We start from the raw sequence: 16,778 nt of genomic DNA, 5'->3' as shown, positions 1-16,778 counted from the left end.
AGAATATTGTGGAGATGTGGTGTAGCTACAGCTTGGGATATGCTTCCAGAATCAGTTTTCATTCGGTATTGGGGTATGTGCTGATATGACTTAAGAGGAAGTCAAGCTGTGACAATGGGTCATAAGTAGAGTTCAGGTAGCTCAGTCAGCAAAGCGCTTGCCTGCGAAGGGTGACGGTACAGAGTTCAAGTCTGTCTGGCACACAGTTATACTCTACCAATAAGTTTCATATCAGTGCACACTCAGCTGCAGAGTGAAAATTCATTCTGTATCCAGCAGTTGTCAAACTCGCTGATGGAGGAATGTAATGCCCTACCAAAACAACTCCTTACCAACGTTGTGCCCAGCATGGGACCACATTGGAGAGTGTGCAATGCTGGACATGGTGATAACACACCCTTTTAAGAACAATGGCCCTCCTTTTGTAATGTCCAGGGGACCATAATAAATTACAGTGACTTCAGTACGATTATCATCTTTGAAAATAAATGTCATGTAAATGATTAATGGAAAATCTCATATAAAGATGTGAAACAAATACTAACAAAGAGATAGAGGGGCTGGCCAGTACTTACCTCAGCTCAGTACAGCCGATAGATACACATAAAACAGAACTGAAAATTTACATTCCTAGCTTTCGGAACAAATGTTCCTTCATCAGGGAGGAGAGAGGGGAAAGAAAGGGAAGAAGGGAAAGGAGATTCAGTTACTCACAACCCAGGCTATGAAGCAACAGGGAAAGGAAAATAGGGAGGGTAGCAAGGATGGAGGCATGGTTGTCTTGCTACCCTCCCTATTTTCCTTTCCCTGTTGCTTCATAGCCTGGGTTGTGAGTAACTGAATCTCCTTTCCCTTCTTCCCTTTCTTTCCCCTCTCTCCTCCCTGATGAAGGAACATTTGTTCCGAAAGCTAGGAATGTAAATTTTCAGTTCTGTTTTGTGTGTATCTATCGGCTGTACTGAGCTGAGGTAAGTACTGGCCAGCCCCTCTATCTCTTTGTTAGTATTTGTTTCACATCAAAATAAATGTCATTTCTGTTTGTCTCATTGCATCTCTATTCCCTCCTGTACTATGCTGTAGCAATTCTTTCAATGTCTGATCCAAGTTTCACTGAGCTATGTTACTTGGCACATCATATGAAAGTTACTTTCATTCTTAAGTTTTGCACACTGGTGTACTTCTTGAAATCCTCACTCCCTTTTTCATTTACACTTGCATTTTTACAGTTCTTTTTAATTGTGTAATGCACCCTGATATTAAATAACATCATTGTGAGAGAGACCATTAACTAAGGGAATAATGATATGGCTTTGCAGTCTCTCCTCCTACCTGAAATGTTCTGCTTATGCAGAATGTCCACAAAGCCACTTCCAACCTTCTCCTTTCTACTACTTTGTTGTTGCATGTCCACTAGATTCATGTCATCCTTAATGTGATCTCTTCATCTTTTTCATTCTCCTTCAGATGGTCTTCTTCTAGATTCTGTCCATTCCAGAGCTGTTCTTAATAGCCTTTCTTTTCCCATTCTTTTAATGTAGCCAAACGAGTCATGCCCATTCTCTCTATAGTTTTTAAGGGGTAGATCTGAATTGTGTTAGATATTGTTACATTCCTTATCCTGCCCTTCTCGTCGTATTCAGGATCCCTTGTAGAAATCAAATTTGTCGCTTGTATTCTACTCAGGTCTTTCTTTGTCTAGGTCCATCATTCTGATCCATAGGTCAAAACTGGTAGCTAATATGATTTTTATGTGATGATATTTGCTTTGGCAGACAATTTTCCAATTCCTAATTGTCTGATACACAGCAATAAAATTTTGGACAATTTTCTAGCCTCTCAGAAATTTCATCCTTTGTTTCCTTTCCTGGTCAGCTTACTTCCTAGATATCTGAAAGTATCTACTTCTTCAATAATCTTCCCATTCTAACTTGCATCCTTCATTTTATGTGTTTTACCTGCTGACTTTCATTACCTCTCTTTTTGTCAAGCTTATTTCCATACCTGCTCCTTCAGTTTTCCTCTGCCAGGTATTTAGTTGATCTTCCAATTTCTACTCATTCTCATCCCATATTGTCACATTGTCTCTATACATTATGATTTTCATATCATCTGGTACTGACCCTTAATGAACTCTCCTTACGATGTTATCCATGCCTATATGTTTTAAGAGTAAGTTAAAAGTGATGGTATGGGATAAGGTATATATTATATAGAAAGAGATGCTAATGTGAAAAACATTCAACATTACATGCATTCTACAACAAATACTGTAATAATTTAAGGAAAGGTTAAAACTGTGCGGGGATATTGTCATTCAGAATATTGTCAAACAGGAGACGGGAAAGCCAGACAGTGTAAAAGATACCATAACAATAAATTAACAGACAGTATTGTGACTAGTTTGCAGGTTCCAAGTATTTTTAGCAATCACTTTCTAAATGTAGCAGCAAAACTAGGATTAAATGGTACAACTGAATAACCAAGAGAATATATTAAAAATGTCATTCCACAAAATTTAAGCGGTTAGAAGTACTACTAACATCCTTCACTTAAATTAATAGAATTAAAAAAAATTCTAAAAAACGAAAGCTTGTATGGTGTTGATGAAATTTATAATAGAATTCAGAAAATTTGTTCTAACGGAATAAGTAATGTTCTTAATGAGGTATGTAATGCATCTTTAGCAGACAGAATTATTGCACATAGCACATAGAATAAAAATATAAGCTACTACAGCCGTTGTCACTAGCAATGAAATGCATCTTGAGTAATTGTCAACCTATGTAAAATTTTCCAACGTTTTGGCCACTGTTGCAAATGGCCTTCCTCAGGGTGTTGTGCTGACTGCTGAATGAAAAAAAAAGTTAGTTCTTATATACTATAGAAAAAAGCTGTCTTGTAATCTGATAGGGTATTGAGGATGACGAGGAGAAGTAGTGTTAGATGTTCTTTATTTTATTGCTTTATTTCTTTTTGTTGGTGGAAATAGATACCCTTTATTTGTGTTTGATTAATTTGTTGCCATTGGAGGAAGCAGGCAAATGAGAAATGGGTGGCAGTTACTTGCTGTCTTGTGCCAGTTGAGGCATGCTATCTGTTTACCCACCACAGCAGCCACAGGTGCACTGAGTACTGGCACCCCTCAGCCGACACCAGGCAATAATTAAACAACATTGTGTCAAAATTGCTGCCCATAATTCATTTGCCTATTTCCACCAATGGCAAGAAATAAAGTGAACACCAATAAAGGATATCTGACACTCCTCCTCCTCCTCCTCCTCCTCCGCCGTACCTCATCAGATTACATCATCTTTTTGCTATAGTAGATAAGAACTTGAAGTTTTTCTCATTCAGCAGTCATCACAAAAATCTGAGGGAGACCATTTGCAACAGTGGCCAAAACATTGGAGAATTTTACATATTGAAAATGCTATCACAAACCCAGAAGAATTTTAGTGACTGTTATTAAACCTCTTTATAAGAGTGGTGACAAGAAAATTATTGTCATCCAGTTTACTTGACACATCTTACTCCAAAACATTCAAAAAGTGTACTCGAATAGTCTCATATTTAAGGAGAAACAATTTAGTTACCGAATCACACTTTTGATTTGGGAAGGGTTGCTCAGCTGAGACTACTATTTACACATCCGCTCACCAAATATTACAAGCCTTAAGTAATAAAATGTTACAAGTTGGTATTTTTTGTTATCATTTTAGGGCATTTTATTGCATAGATCATGTTACTTCCTTACAAAGACTTGACAAACAGAATGCAAACAGTCATGCTGAATAACTGAAACAATATTCGAAGAAGGGAAAATTTTAGTTACTGAGGAGAAATCACAAAGGGAGCCCCACAGGGTTCAATTTTGGGTCCACTACTGTTCCTTATACAGGGTGTTGCAAAGTCTTTGTGACAAATGTCTGGGGGCGATAGAACGTGTCACGGAGAATGACATTTATTGAAGACAAAATGTTCAGATGCCTCCCAGTGATGCTTGGGATCCATCAGTATTCACCTGTCCTATGGTAACGAGATTTCATCAAACTAGCAGTGTCTACTATTTGGGTCTGCAGCGTACTACCTAAAACAGAAAACAGATAGGTTGACTTTCAACAAAACAACTATAAGAATCTGTGTCACTAAGTGGAGAAAGAAATTTTAAAAGCAAATCAGGAACTTAAACTTTGCACAGCCGATCAAGCAGAGCAGATGACTAGATGATAGGCAACACACCATACAAATGCTTAAAGATGCCTTACCTGTGCCACTTGTCAGGGGCATAACTGGTCTTTAACAACTACTACCATCACTGGGAAAAGTAGATAAACATTTTGACTGTAACAAAAGTTGTTCTCCATGACTTGATTTATCACCTAGACATTTGTTGCAAAGACTTTGAAACGGCCTGTATATGTAAATGACCTTCCACTTAACATTCAACAAGCAAAACTGGAAATGTCTGCAGACAATACTAGTGCTATAATATGTCCCATTAGAAAGCAACATCTCTTAGTACGGCCTAAGTGATTATGAACGATGGTCTGTGCTGCTGTTGATCCAATATTTAGGGTCCCTTCAATGTTGCAAAATGTAAGATGTGGATCTTCTTTGATCATTTTCCTCACAGCATCAATGTGTTCAGGAGTCACAGCTGTTGCTGGCCGACCGGGACGAGGTTTATCTTCCATTGACTGCCGACCCCTCGAAAACTCGCGAAACCAATTTCCAACTTTGGCCCTAGAAGGGGAAGCTTCACCAAAAACACGCAGCAAAGAAGAATGGCATTCTTCGGCACATAAACCCTTTTTATAATCTTAAAAAATCATGGCTCGAAAATCACGGCGTGACAGCTCCATCCTGCACCATCTCTGACTCAGCACTACCTGTGCTTTCTTACCGTGCTGTGGGGGGATCACCACTAGCCAGGGGTGGTGCGTGCGTGTCCCAAGGTCGAAAAACATCGCTCTTTCGAATGAAAATAACCCCATTGTCCTCCGCCTTACGGTTTACGGGCTGCTAAAAACTTTCGGCATAGCCCTCGTACACAGCATTCGTCTGGTCCCATCTATATTATGAGGGTCTCGCATATGGCTCAGCATCACCTTCAACATTACAGATGCAGAACCCAATTCACCATTGTGGGGTGGGATTGGCAACTGGTGCCTTTCGGACTAGTCCCAGGAGTTCCACTGTTGCAGGTTCTGTGCCAACAACAGTCTGTCGCTTATGTATAAAGCATCCGCTGTTCCCAGAAGTACCCAAACTACTGTATCCTTTTTCCAGATACTGCAATGCCAACCCAGGTGTGGGGTTAAGACTGCCAACCACATACGGATTTTATTTTATTTATTCCCCCCCCCCCCTGAATTCCAGCTTTCCCTTCTACCATGTCTTCTCACATACACCTCCATGGTGCATCCTCCATCCGCAGCTCTGTCTTGACCTATCACAAAGTCTAAAAGACTCAACTCATTCTTAGGCCCTCCACACAAATTCTTCTCCATGTTTCATGGTTCAGAAGTACAGTAAACTCCCATTTTTCAAATCATGTTTATCCAAAATCCTCTTTATCTGAACAAATTTTTCCAATTTTTGCAGCTCTCATTGGCGCTGTCTGACGCATCGCACAGCTGCGCTTTTGGCTAGCTAGACTGTCACTTGACAAGATTCAACTTATCTGTGCCTGGTGCATTCGCTGGTGTTTTTCGGCAGTCTACTGCTAATCAGTGCACTGGCGTCTGTCAAAAGTCAGTGTCGTCAGTTTGTGCAAGTGTTAGTTGAAGTTTTAGCATGTTTCTTGTTCATATTGCATGGTTTCATGCCACTGCCATCTATTGGAACTCCTTGAAAGTACAGTACATACATTATTACTCTATGCAGCATGAAGTAGCCCTGTCGAAACTGACAATGAAAGTGCGGCGGCTAACACTTTGTTGTCGGTACATCGGACGAAGCTGAGCATTTAACAATTTAACTGTGAACTTACTATGCACTGTTGTGTAGAATGTGATCTTGTTGGAACAAAAGCTTCGCACTTTGCAGATAATTGATGCTGGTAAGCCACCCGTGAAAGTTGTTGTGGATTTGAATGTTTGTAGGAGTAATATTACTGATTGGAATACAAATCGATCAGAAATTGAAAAAATTTGTTCCATTAGAGCATCAGGCAGTGCAGCGAAATCTTGAAAAACAATGAGAAAAGGAGGACATCCCTAGTTAGAAGAGGCCTTGTTTTTGTGGCACGTACAAATAAGAGCCAAAGGTGTGCCAGCTTCAGGTCCTCTACTTCGTCAAAAAGCTATGACTTTATGAGGAAAGGAACAAGAATTCCTTGCAAGTGATGGCTGGCTGGATCGGTTCAAGAAGTGGCATGGTATTCATGAAATTGCCATCAGCTGCGAATCATTATCCAGGGATGAAGCCACTATCGCTGATTTTAAGAAGAAACTGCACACAATCATCAACAAAGAGGTTATATTGGCGATCAGCTTTACAACTGTGATGAAACTGGGTTGAATTACAAAATATTGCCAACAAAAACCCTTGCCTCTAAACAAGAAAAAAACGGCATCCAGATATAAAAAAAAGCAAAGAAAGAGTTACTGTCCTCGCATGCAGTAATGCCACTGGCAATCATAAACTGTGCCTTCCTTTAATTGGCAAATCTAAAAAACCAAGAGCATTTTGATGCAACCAGCTGTTAAACCTTTGCCATTGTGGTACATGAATCAGTCTAAGGCATGGATGAATGGTGCCATCTTCAAAGAGTGGTTCCAGGCAGTGTTTGTTGCAGCTGTAGAAAAATACATGGAAGAAAATAGAGTTCCTCGAAAAGCGCTACTTCTTGTGAACAATGCTCCTTCTCACCCATATGATCCTACAAGATGGGGATATCAAAGTTGTGTTTCTCTCATCAAATGTCATGTCTTTATGACAACCGATGGACCAAAGTGTTCTTGAAGCAATGGAAAAAACATTGCAGACATAAGCTGCTGAAATACTTAATTGGTGCAATTGATGCTGAAGGAGAGTTTGTGCAAGATCTTAAAAAAAAATCGATGGTTTAAGTGTCGTGCATCAAATTGCTGAAGCTTGGAATCTAATTCCTCCAATTTCTCTCGTTAGGTCTTGGAAAAAAACTCTCATAAGGCAACTTATCAGTGGTGGGAAGGAGGCAATACTGAAACTCGAGCTGACATGCCAGAAACAGATGAAAATGATGTAATTTTGTTGAATTTCCTGGAGAAACTACCGTGTTGTGAGGACGCAAACTTAGAAGACGTTGAAGAGTGCATGGCAAACGACTTTTTTTATTTGACTAAGGAAGAAATTGTTTGAATTGAGACTAATCAGAAAGTGTCTGAAGAATATGTGTCTGATGATGAAGGAGAGGAAAAATTCCTCGCACAGTTGATTATAATGCGATCCAAAGTGCCGTGGAATACATTAGCCAACAGGAGGTGGTGACTTATCCTGAAATCCTTTGTTTCCAAAATTGGAGATATATTGCCACAACAAAAGTTTCTCAAGCCAAAAACAAAAAACCATGACAGACTTTTTTAATCAAGAAAGAAATTATAATGAAGCATCCCAGAACTTCAATGTCCATAAGGTAAAAATTTTTGGATTTTTACTTTAAATTTCCTCTAGACAAGTTATTCATTCCTTTGAGTAATCTCTAGATTTGTTTAATAATTTTTTACAGTCATTTATTTTATTCAAAAGAATAGGTAATAAAATTAAAAAACCTGTTTTTTTTTCCTGCTGCCAAATAAGGTGGATTCGCCCCCCCCCCCTCCCCCCCGAAAGAACGCTAAATAAACGAGCTTTGTTATTCAGCATTTATAAACTTTGACTTTTCAGTCATGCTTTGGCACCTTTTTAACATGTCAACACAGTTTTTCCAGTCGAAACATGACAACCATATCAATAACATTCTATGTACCCTACACATGTTTTATGATCATATTTCATGGTATTGACGTAATTTGGGGTGTTTCACGGATAAAAACAGGGGAACTTAAGTTTCTCTGAAATTTCAGTTATCAGAACTGGCCACCGCCCCGGTCATTTCAGATAAACAGGAGTTTATTATAGTCTATACTGATGTCTCAATGTTTGCTGTCACACTGGTGTTGCTTACCTTTGTGTGGGATGTAAAGAACTCTGCTCCTTGCTAGATGGCTGCAGTATTTTCTCTGCAGAGATGGTAGCCATCTCTTGTTCACTTGGGCATATCCATTCGTGCTCTAGTGAGTCCTTCCTCATCTGCAGAGACTCTTTGAGCAGTGTACAAGGTCTTGACCAATGTTACCCTTGGTCCTGACTATCCAGGATTCAATGGTCTTTGTCTGAACCCCAGGTCACTTTTGGATCCTAGGGAATGAACTCGCTGACAGGCTGACCAAATTTGCCGTGTCTGAACCCCAGGTCACTTTCGGATCCTGGGGAATGAACTTGCTGACAGGCTGACCAAATTTGCCACCAAGTGGCCTCTTGATATGGGGGTCTCTTGCAAGGACTCCATTGTCCATTGTCTGATGTGCATGGGCCATACTTGGATGACTCAGGGTAATCTCCTCCATCAGGAGGATCCACCCCACTGTCGTTGTGGCACCCGTTTGACATCTGTGTGCATCCAGCTGGACTGTTCTAACCTAGCCACCCTGCAACGGTCTCTTAATCTTCCTGATTCACTACTCCTGGTGTTAGCGGATGATGCCTCAGTGACTGACGTGGTTTTACATTTTGTGGAGGGGGCTTTTCCCACCCTTTGAGGGAGGGAATGTCACCCTAGTAGACCTATTGAGGGGTTGGCAGAATACTCTGTTGCCTCCTTTGCCCCAAATGGGCAGTGCCCGTCTGGGCTTGGTGGTCCCTGCCCCTTCCACCCCCCACCCTACCTGCTCTTTTGCTCTTCTTCCCTCTTCTCGGTATTCTTCCTATGTCTCCTGTGCTTCTCTCTCTCAGTATGTGTCGCTAGTCTTCTGTGGGGGGCCCCCAGCTGTTCACTGAACAGGACACCTTTGCCTGCTTTTCATCCTTTCCCCCATTTCTTCTTCCTTGTTCCTTTGTCTAGGCTTCGTTGATGTTTGGTAGACCTTGGGGCTTTGTTCCCTTGAGTTTTGCACACTAGGCCCTTCTTTGGTGTGTAGTTTGTTGATTTGCCTGTTCCAGGTAGGAGGGATTGATGACCTTGAAGTTTGGTGCCTTTAATCATTATACCAACCAAACAACCAACTTCCTACAGCAGGTCAAACACTTCTAATGCTTATTTACAAACAATATGGAAGTCTGAGCCAACTAATAAAAGTAAATTTTTCTATACTACAGTCAACACTTGAGGTACTTATTAAGTAACAAGACAAATAAAATGTAGCTATAGGGAAATTTATTCGTTTCTGGGCAATGAAAATTTAGACATAGACAGACAGACAGACACACACATACATGCTATGACATTTGATAGTTTAAAAAATGCTAATATACAAATGAAATTTTCAATTGATCAACTAGATGGTATGATAACTCCTTAAATATTACATGAAATACTCATGGAAAAATAACTTGATTTTTTGCCCATGTAATGATGGCAGTGTCACTTAGTCTTGGAAAGGTGTTACACAGGTTTAATTTCTAATTAACCATTGTATTTGCGCACTAATGTTGTGTGTTGATGCTTGACCAAGAAAATTGTTGGAACGGAGAGAGGAACGGCTTGAAGGTAACAAGCCACACAATCTTCTCACAAGGATAGGCAGTAGGCCCTATATACCCATATTTTATTAAAGCTGGAGTCATTGACACTTTAGTATTTTTGACCAGGAACAGCATCATCTATCATTTCAAAATGAAAAGATGACAAAAACAGCTGAGTAAAGTCCACATACTGTGATGGCTATGGCATTGCTATAGCGAACAATGCTGTTTGCTAGCTAAGATTGGCACTGACCAGAGAAGGTTGATACGAGCCTGTAGTCAACAGATTTTTTTGTGGTTCTTCGCTCTCGACAACCAACCCAAGAAGTGACAAGTTTGTGTTTGTGTGTTTGTGCGCGTGTAGCATATCATTAGTCAGAATATTAAGTGTAAAATTTGATGCAGTTTTAGCGGTTATGCTTCACACAGTGACCTGGCTTGTTGGTGTTGTGATCTTCAGTCTGAAGTCTTGTTTGGTGCAGCTTTGCACACTAAAATTTTAGCCTATCTATGCATAACTTTTGCAACATATATCCATGCATGTGCCCTATCAGTTAATTATGTATTGTAGTCAATTTGTGCCATATATTTATTTTCTCCCCAATTTCATTCAAAACCACCTCATTTGTTCTTGGATCTACCCATCTTATCTTCAGTTGGCTTCTGTTGCACCACATTTCAAAAGCTTGTATTCTTTTCCTGTGAAACCTTAGTTTGTGTGAGGAATGACAAGCTTTCATTCTTTGCCAATTAAGTTGTATCTTGAATGTGTGTAGACAATATTTTACAACTGATGTTATGAATTTCATATAACTTTCAACACAGCAGCTTTCAAACTTGTAATCTGGAGGAATTGTTACTTCAAATACAAGAATTTGAGGTGTAATCCTTCCTCCTTCCCAGCCACCCTCGTTGCTTCCATCACCTCTGGCAATAATTTCTGTTTGTGAAAAATGCCAAATCACACCATTGTTCATAGTAGGTCCCCTTATAACTGGTTGCGTAAGTCAGTTTGCTGGTCAGAGGGAGGCAACATATCCCCACCAAGAGAACCATGCCAAGGATAGCCCTGTGTTATTCATATAAATCTATGGATTGAGGACTTTTTTACTTGGGCCTTATAAAGAAAGTATCATTCATGCATTTACAATAATACATTTTTGAATAGACATTTGATTATCTGCAGAATGGAAGACGATGTCAATGCTTTCTACTATCTTTCAGAATAATACTCCGGATTCGGAAGGAAATGGTTGCGGCAGAGGCAGAGGTCGTGGCCATGTAGACTGGTCCAAACCATTACGCCGCCCACATCAGAGCACAATTTCTCCAGGTATGGTCAAATATCTCTAAGGGGATTTACTTTAATGACTGTCATTTTGCTGAGGCTATGTGACCTCTATCATGCTTTCAAGCAGTTGTCTATAAGTGGTATAGAGCTATTAAAATAGCTTTGAAGTGGCAGTAATTGGAATAAGGAGAAAACAACATTGCTACATGTAAAGTAAACAGTGTTAACACATTCATATGGCTGAATGTATGTGTGCAGAAATGCAACACATCAGTCCTGTGAAAGCTAGCAAAGAATGGTGGGTGGTTGATAGTATTCCTTCTTAGGCTCAATTTAAGTGGCAGTCATGAGGCTATTTATATTCAACCTTAGGAACTTTGTCAGTGATGATTCAGAGCTGAACCCAAGACAACATATTGCATCTGATACTGGGGGTTGTCTGTTTTTGGTCAAGAGTTTTCATCTTGACTCACAATTAGACATAAACATGTAACAGGCCACTTCAAACAGGTACAACTCTCATGAAGCTTTATGTAAGTTGCGTGGCAGTCGAGTACACCATTCATATGTTTATTATATTAAGAACTTCTAATTAGAAGCAACTTACTTATTTTGTTTTGGCTGTAAGCTTTTGTAGTTAAATTTTTGAATTTCTTGCATGTTTGTGTAGTGTAGGTTTTCACTGTCTGTAGTATAGATACAGACTGTGAATGCAGTGTTCAGTGCTGTGTTCGGATGCAAGCCGACTTGGTGCCCTGTTGCTTGCAGCTCCATGCAGTGATGGCTTGTAATGTAACTTGAAGCTGCTACCGGTGGGCATCACTGTCAGTGGCCAGATTTGGGGCTACAAGGGACATCCCACATGTCTTATGGTTGGTCTCCTAGTATGGTTGGCCCAGTTACTGTCAGCAGTGAGGTTTACCCCTCACCTGTGGTAGAGTGGCAGGTCATTTCCAGGTGTGGCAGGCTGTGAAAGACATTCTGAGGGACTAATCAAAGGGCCTATCTGTTTATCCAGTGTCTGTGGCCAAAAAATGTTGTGAGCCAGATGCAGTTGCACTTTAGAGGAAGTGTCTCAACCTGCAAGGTCTAGGCATTCACAGGGGGTAGGATTATTGGTAAGGGAGCTCCAGTGTTCAGCACATGATGGAGCTCCTTGGGCATATGGCTGCCAAAAAGGGCTAAAAGTCCAGTGTGCACTCAGTGTGCTTATCAAGGAGAGCAATCCCAGATATGGAACAGGTCCTTCTAGAGGTCATGAAGAGTATGGGGTGCAGCCAACTGCAGGTGGTGGCTCATTTTGGTACTAAAGATGTGTGTCGCTTTGGATCGAAAGATTTATGGTGACTATCAGAAGTGATAAAGATAGCCATTCTTGCTTGCAAGATGAAGGTGGAGTTCACCATCTGTAGTATTATTGGCGGGACTGATGATGGACCTTTGGTATACAGTCAAGTGGAGGGTTTGAATCAGAGACTCAGATGGTTCTGCAGATGTGTAGGCTGCAGATTCCTTAACTTTTGTCATAGAGTTTAGGGGTGTTGGGTTATGCTTAGAAGATCATGGGTCCATTACACACACTAAGCAGCTACATCAGTTGTGGGTGATGTGTGGATTGGACTGGATGATTTTTTAAGTTATAGAATTGGGGAAGTGTAAAAATGGATTCAGTCTCAAAGGGTGCAGGTCAAACACAGGACAGGGGTAGACATAGGAAACAATGGTATTATAGTTGTAAAGTGTTGTAGCTGTGCTGGAAAAAGAGCCAGAGTTTCAAGTACTTGTTGGAAGCACTGAAGCAGAAATTGTTGTAGGCACTGAAAGCTGACTAAAGTTGGAGATAAGTTTGGTCGAAGCTTTTACCAAGGACCTATTGGTGTTCAGAGAGGAGAAATTAAATTTAGTTAGTGGTGGCATGTTTGTTGCTGTTAGTAGTAGTTTATCATGTAGTTAAATTGAAGTATATAGTTGATGCAAGTTAGTAGAGGCTACACTTGACAACTGGAAGAAATTAATAGTTGGTTCTTTTAACTGACCTTAGACTCTGTTGATGTATTACAAATTGGTTTCGCATTTCACAAATCTTGATGGACTTCAGCTGTTTGTAACACCTGAAAATTTTGGCTGAATGAGAATTTGAACCTGCATTTCCCACTTATAAGCTGTCGCCTTAACCACTGCAGCTTTGCCAGCGTGCCTCCAGGACTGACATCATGGAGTCCACAACTCTTATGCCTGCACATTTCACAATTCCCACACTGGGAAAGGCAAATATTTTATTGTCATGCCTCTGTGAAGGACATTGTAATGTGAAGATACAGACACTGTATAAATACAGACATTGTAAGCTTCAATACTGAATCATATGATATAGTTGCTGAAAGGTTCAAGGAAAATTTCAGTTTCCTCTTGAATAGTAATACAATTGTAGTTGATGGTGACTTTAATTTACCCTCGATATGTTGGTGAAAATACGTGTTTAAAGTCAGTGGTAGACATAAAACATTACTTGAAAATGCACTAAATGCATTGTCCAAAAGATATGTTGAGCGATTAGTTCAGGAGCCCACATGAAGTGTAAATTGTTGTGCTAACATATTAAACCTATTGGCAACAATCCTGAGTGAATAGAACACATCATGATGGACAACAAGGTCAGTGAAGTCAGATTGAATACCATAACATCCAAACCCACCAAAAGTAAACAAAAGGTATTTCTATCATCATCATCATCATCGTTTAAGACTGATTATGCCTTTCAGCATTCAGTCTGGAGCATAGCCCCCCTTATACAGTTCCTCCATGATCCCCTATTCAGTGCTAACATTGGTGCCTCTTCTGATGTTAAACCTATTACTTCAAAATCATTCTTAACCGAATCCAGGTATTTCTATGTAAAAATAAAAAATAAAATAAAAATTCAATTGATGGATCCCTAAGAGACAGCCTGCACTCCTTCCAAAGTGTGTGAGTGTAGACCAGATGTGGCTCCAATTCAAACAGATAGTATTGAGAACCGTTGAGAGATTCGTACTAAAAAAAATTAATGAGAGTCTGTAAACATGTCCTGTGGTATGCGAAACAGTTCAGGACACTGCTGGGCAAGCAACAAAAAAGCATGCCAGATTTTTAAAAAATAACAATTCTCAAAGATTAGGAATGTTTTACAGAAGCTTGAAATTTAGTGTGGGCTTCTTTGAGATATGATTTAAATAGTTTCTACGATGAAATCCAGTCCCAGCATAAAATCCAAAGAGGTTCTGTTGATATGCAAAGCACACCATTGGCAACACAAATTTAATACCCTCAGTGCATTATAGAAGTGGTAAACCCTCAAAAGGAAATAAAACCAATCCATTGAATTATAGACCCATACCACTGACATCAATTTGCAGTAAGAGTCTGGAACATATACTGCGTTCAAAAATTGTGAACTAAATCGGAAGGAAAAAATCTTTTGACACACAGCACAAGATTCAGAAAATATTGTTAGAAAACGCAACTGGCCCTTAACTCACACGATATGAGTACTATTAGGGTATATCACATTTCTAGCTTTCAAGAAGACTTTTGACACTGTTCCTCACAAGCGGAAGCTAATCACACTACATGCCTAGAGAGTATTGTCTCAGATGTGCTACCAGCCTCACGATACTGATCTTCAGCCTGACATGGCTGCTTGTCCTGTTCCAGAGGTTGCCCCTCAGTCTGCAAGATCCGGGCAGTCGCAGAGGGTGGGCTTACTGGTAGTTGGGAGCTCCAACGTCAGGCGCGTAATGGGGCCCCTTAGGGATATGGCAGCAAGGGAGGGGAAGAAAACCAAAGTGCACTCCGTGTGCATACCGGGGGGAGTCATTCCAGATGTGGAAAGGGTCCTTCCGGATGCCATGAAGGGTACAGGGTGCACCCATCTGCAGGTGGTCGCTCATGTCGGCACCAATGATGTGTGTCGCTATGGATCGGAGGAAATCCTCTCTGGCTTCCGGCGGCTATCTGATTTGGTGAAGACTGCCAGTCTCGCTAGCGGGATGAAAGCAGAGCTCACCATCTGCAGCATCGTCGACAGGACTGACTGCGGACCTTTGGTACAGAGCCGAGTGGAGGGTCTGAATCAGAGGTTGAGACGGTTCTGCGACCGTGTGGGCTGCAGATTCCTCGACTTGCGCCATAGGGTGGTGGGGTTTCGGGTTCCGCTGGATAGGTCAGGAGTCCACTACACGCAACAAGCGGCTACACGGGTAGCAGGGGTTGTGTGGCGTGGGCTGGGCGGTTTTTTAGGTTAGATGGCCTCGGGCAAGTGCAGAAAGGGCAACAGCCTCAACGGGTGCGGGGCAAAGTCAGGACATGCGGGGACCAAGCAGCAATCGGTATTGTAATTGTAAACTGTCGAAGCTGCGTTGGTAAAGTACCGGAACTTCAAGCGCTGATAGAAAGCACCGAAGCTGAAATCGTTATAGGTACAGAAAGCTGGCTGAAGCCAGAGATAAATTCTGCCGAAATTTTTACAAAGGCACAGACGGTGTTTAGAAAGGATAGATTGCATGCAACCGGTGGCGGAGTGTTCGTCGCTGTTAGTAGTAGTTTATCCTGTAGTGAAGTAGAAGTGGATAGTTCCTGTGAATTATTATGGGTGGAGGTTACACTCAACAACCGAGCAAGGTTAATAATTGGCTCCTTTTACCGACCCCCCGACTCAGCAGCATTAGTGGCAGAACAACTGAGAGAAAATTTGGAATACATTTCACATAAATTTTCTCAGCATGTTATAGTCTTAGGTGGAGACTTCAATTTACCAGATATAGACTGGGACACTCAGATGTTTAGGACGGGTGGTAGGGACAGAGCATCGAGTGACATTATACTGAGTGCACTATCCGAAAATTACCTCGAGCAATTAAACAGAGAACCGACTCGTGGAGATAACATCTTGGACCTACTGATAACAAACAGACCCGAACTTTTCGACTCTGTAAGTGCAGAACAGGGAATCAGTGATCATAAGGCCGTTGCAGCATCCCTGAATATGGAAGTTAATAGGAATATAAAAAAAGGGAGGAAGGTTTATCTGTTTAGCAAGAGTAATAGAAGGCAGATTTCAGACTACCTAACAGATCAAAACGAAAATTTCTGTTCCGACACTGACAATGTTGAGTGTTTATGGAAAAAGTTCAAGGCAATCGTAAAATGCGTTTTAGACAGGTACGTGCCGAGCAAAACTGTGAGGGACGGGAAAAACCCACCGTGGTACAACAACAAAGTTAGGAAACTACTGCGAAAGCAAAGAGAGCTTCACTCCAAGTTTAAACGCAGCCAAAACCTCTCAGACAAACAGAAGCTAAACGATGTCAAAGTTAGCGTAAGGAGGGCTATGCGTGAAGCGTTCAGTGAATTCGAAAGTAAAATACTAGGTACCGACTTGACAGAAAATCCTAGGAAGTTCTGGTCTTACGTTAAATCAGTAAGTGGCTCGAAACATCATGTCCAGGCACTCCGGGATGATGATGGCATTGAAACAGAGGATGACAAGCGTAAAGCTGAAATACTAAACACCTTTTTCCAAAGCTGTTTCACAGAGGAAGACCGCACTGCAGTTCCTTCTCTAAATCCTCGCACCAACGAAAAAATGGCTGACATCGAAATAGTGTCCAAGGAATAGAAAAGCAACTGGAATCACTCAACAGAGGAAAGTCCACTGGACCTGACGGGATACCAATTCGATTCTACACAGAGTACGCGAAAGAACTTGCCCCCCTTCTAACAGCCGTGTACCGCAAGTCTCTAG

General features: G+C 41.0%; 1 protein-coding gene across 1 annotated transcript in view; it reads left to right on the top strand.

Annotated features, from left to right (window-relative positions):
- Window positions 1–16,778, top strand: part of LOC126184528 (polyadenylate-binding protein-interacting protein 1) — a 112,655-nt gene that overhangs the window by 14,418 nt on the left and 81,459 nt on the right. Inside the window, exon 2 of the mRNA XM_049926930.1 lies at window positions 10,930–11,038. Coding sequence (XP_049782887.1) covers window positions 10,930–11,038 — 109 coding nt within the window. The remainder of the gene's footprint in view (window positions 1–10,929; window positions 11,039–16,778) is intronic.

This window comes from Schistocerca cancellata, chromosome 4, assembly GCF_023864275.1.
Source record: "Schistocerca cancellata isolate TAMUIC-IGC-003103 chromosome 4, iqSchCanc2.1, whole genome shotgun sequence".
Classification (NCBI taxonomy): Eukaryota; Metazoa; Arthropoda; class Insecta; order Orthoptera; family Acrididae; genus Schistocerca; species Schistocerca cancellata.
This window is presented reverse-complemented; position numbering and strand designations above follow the sequence as displayed.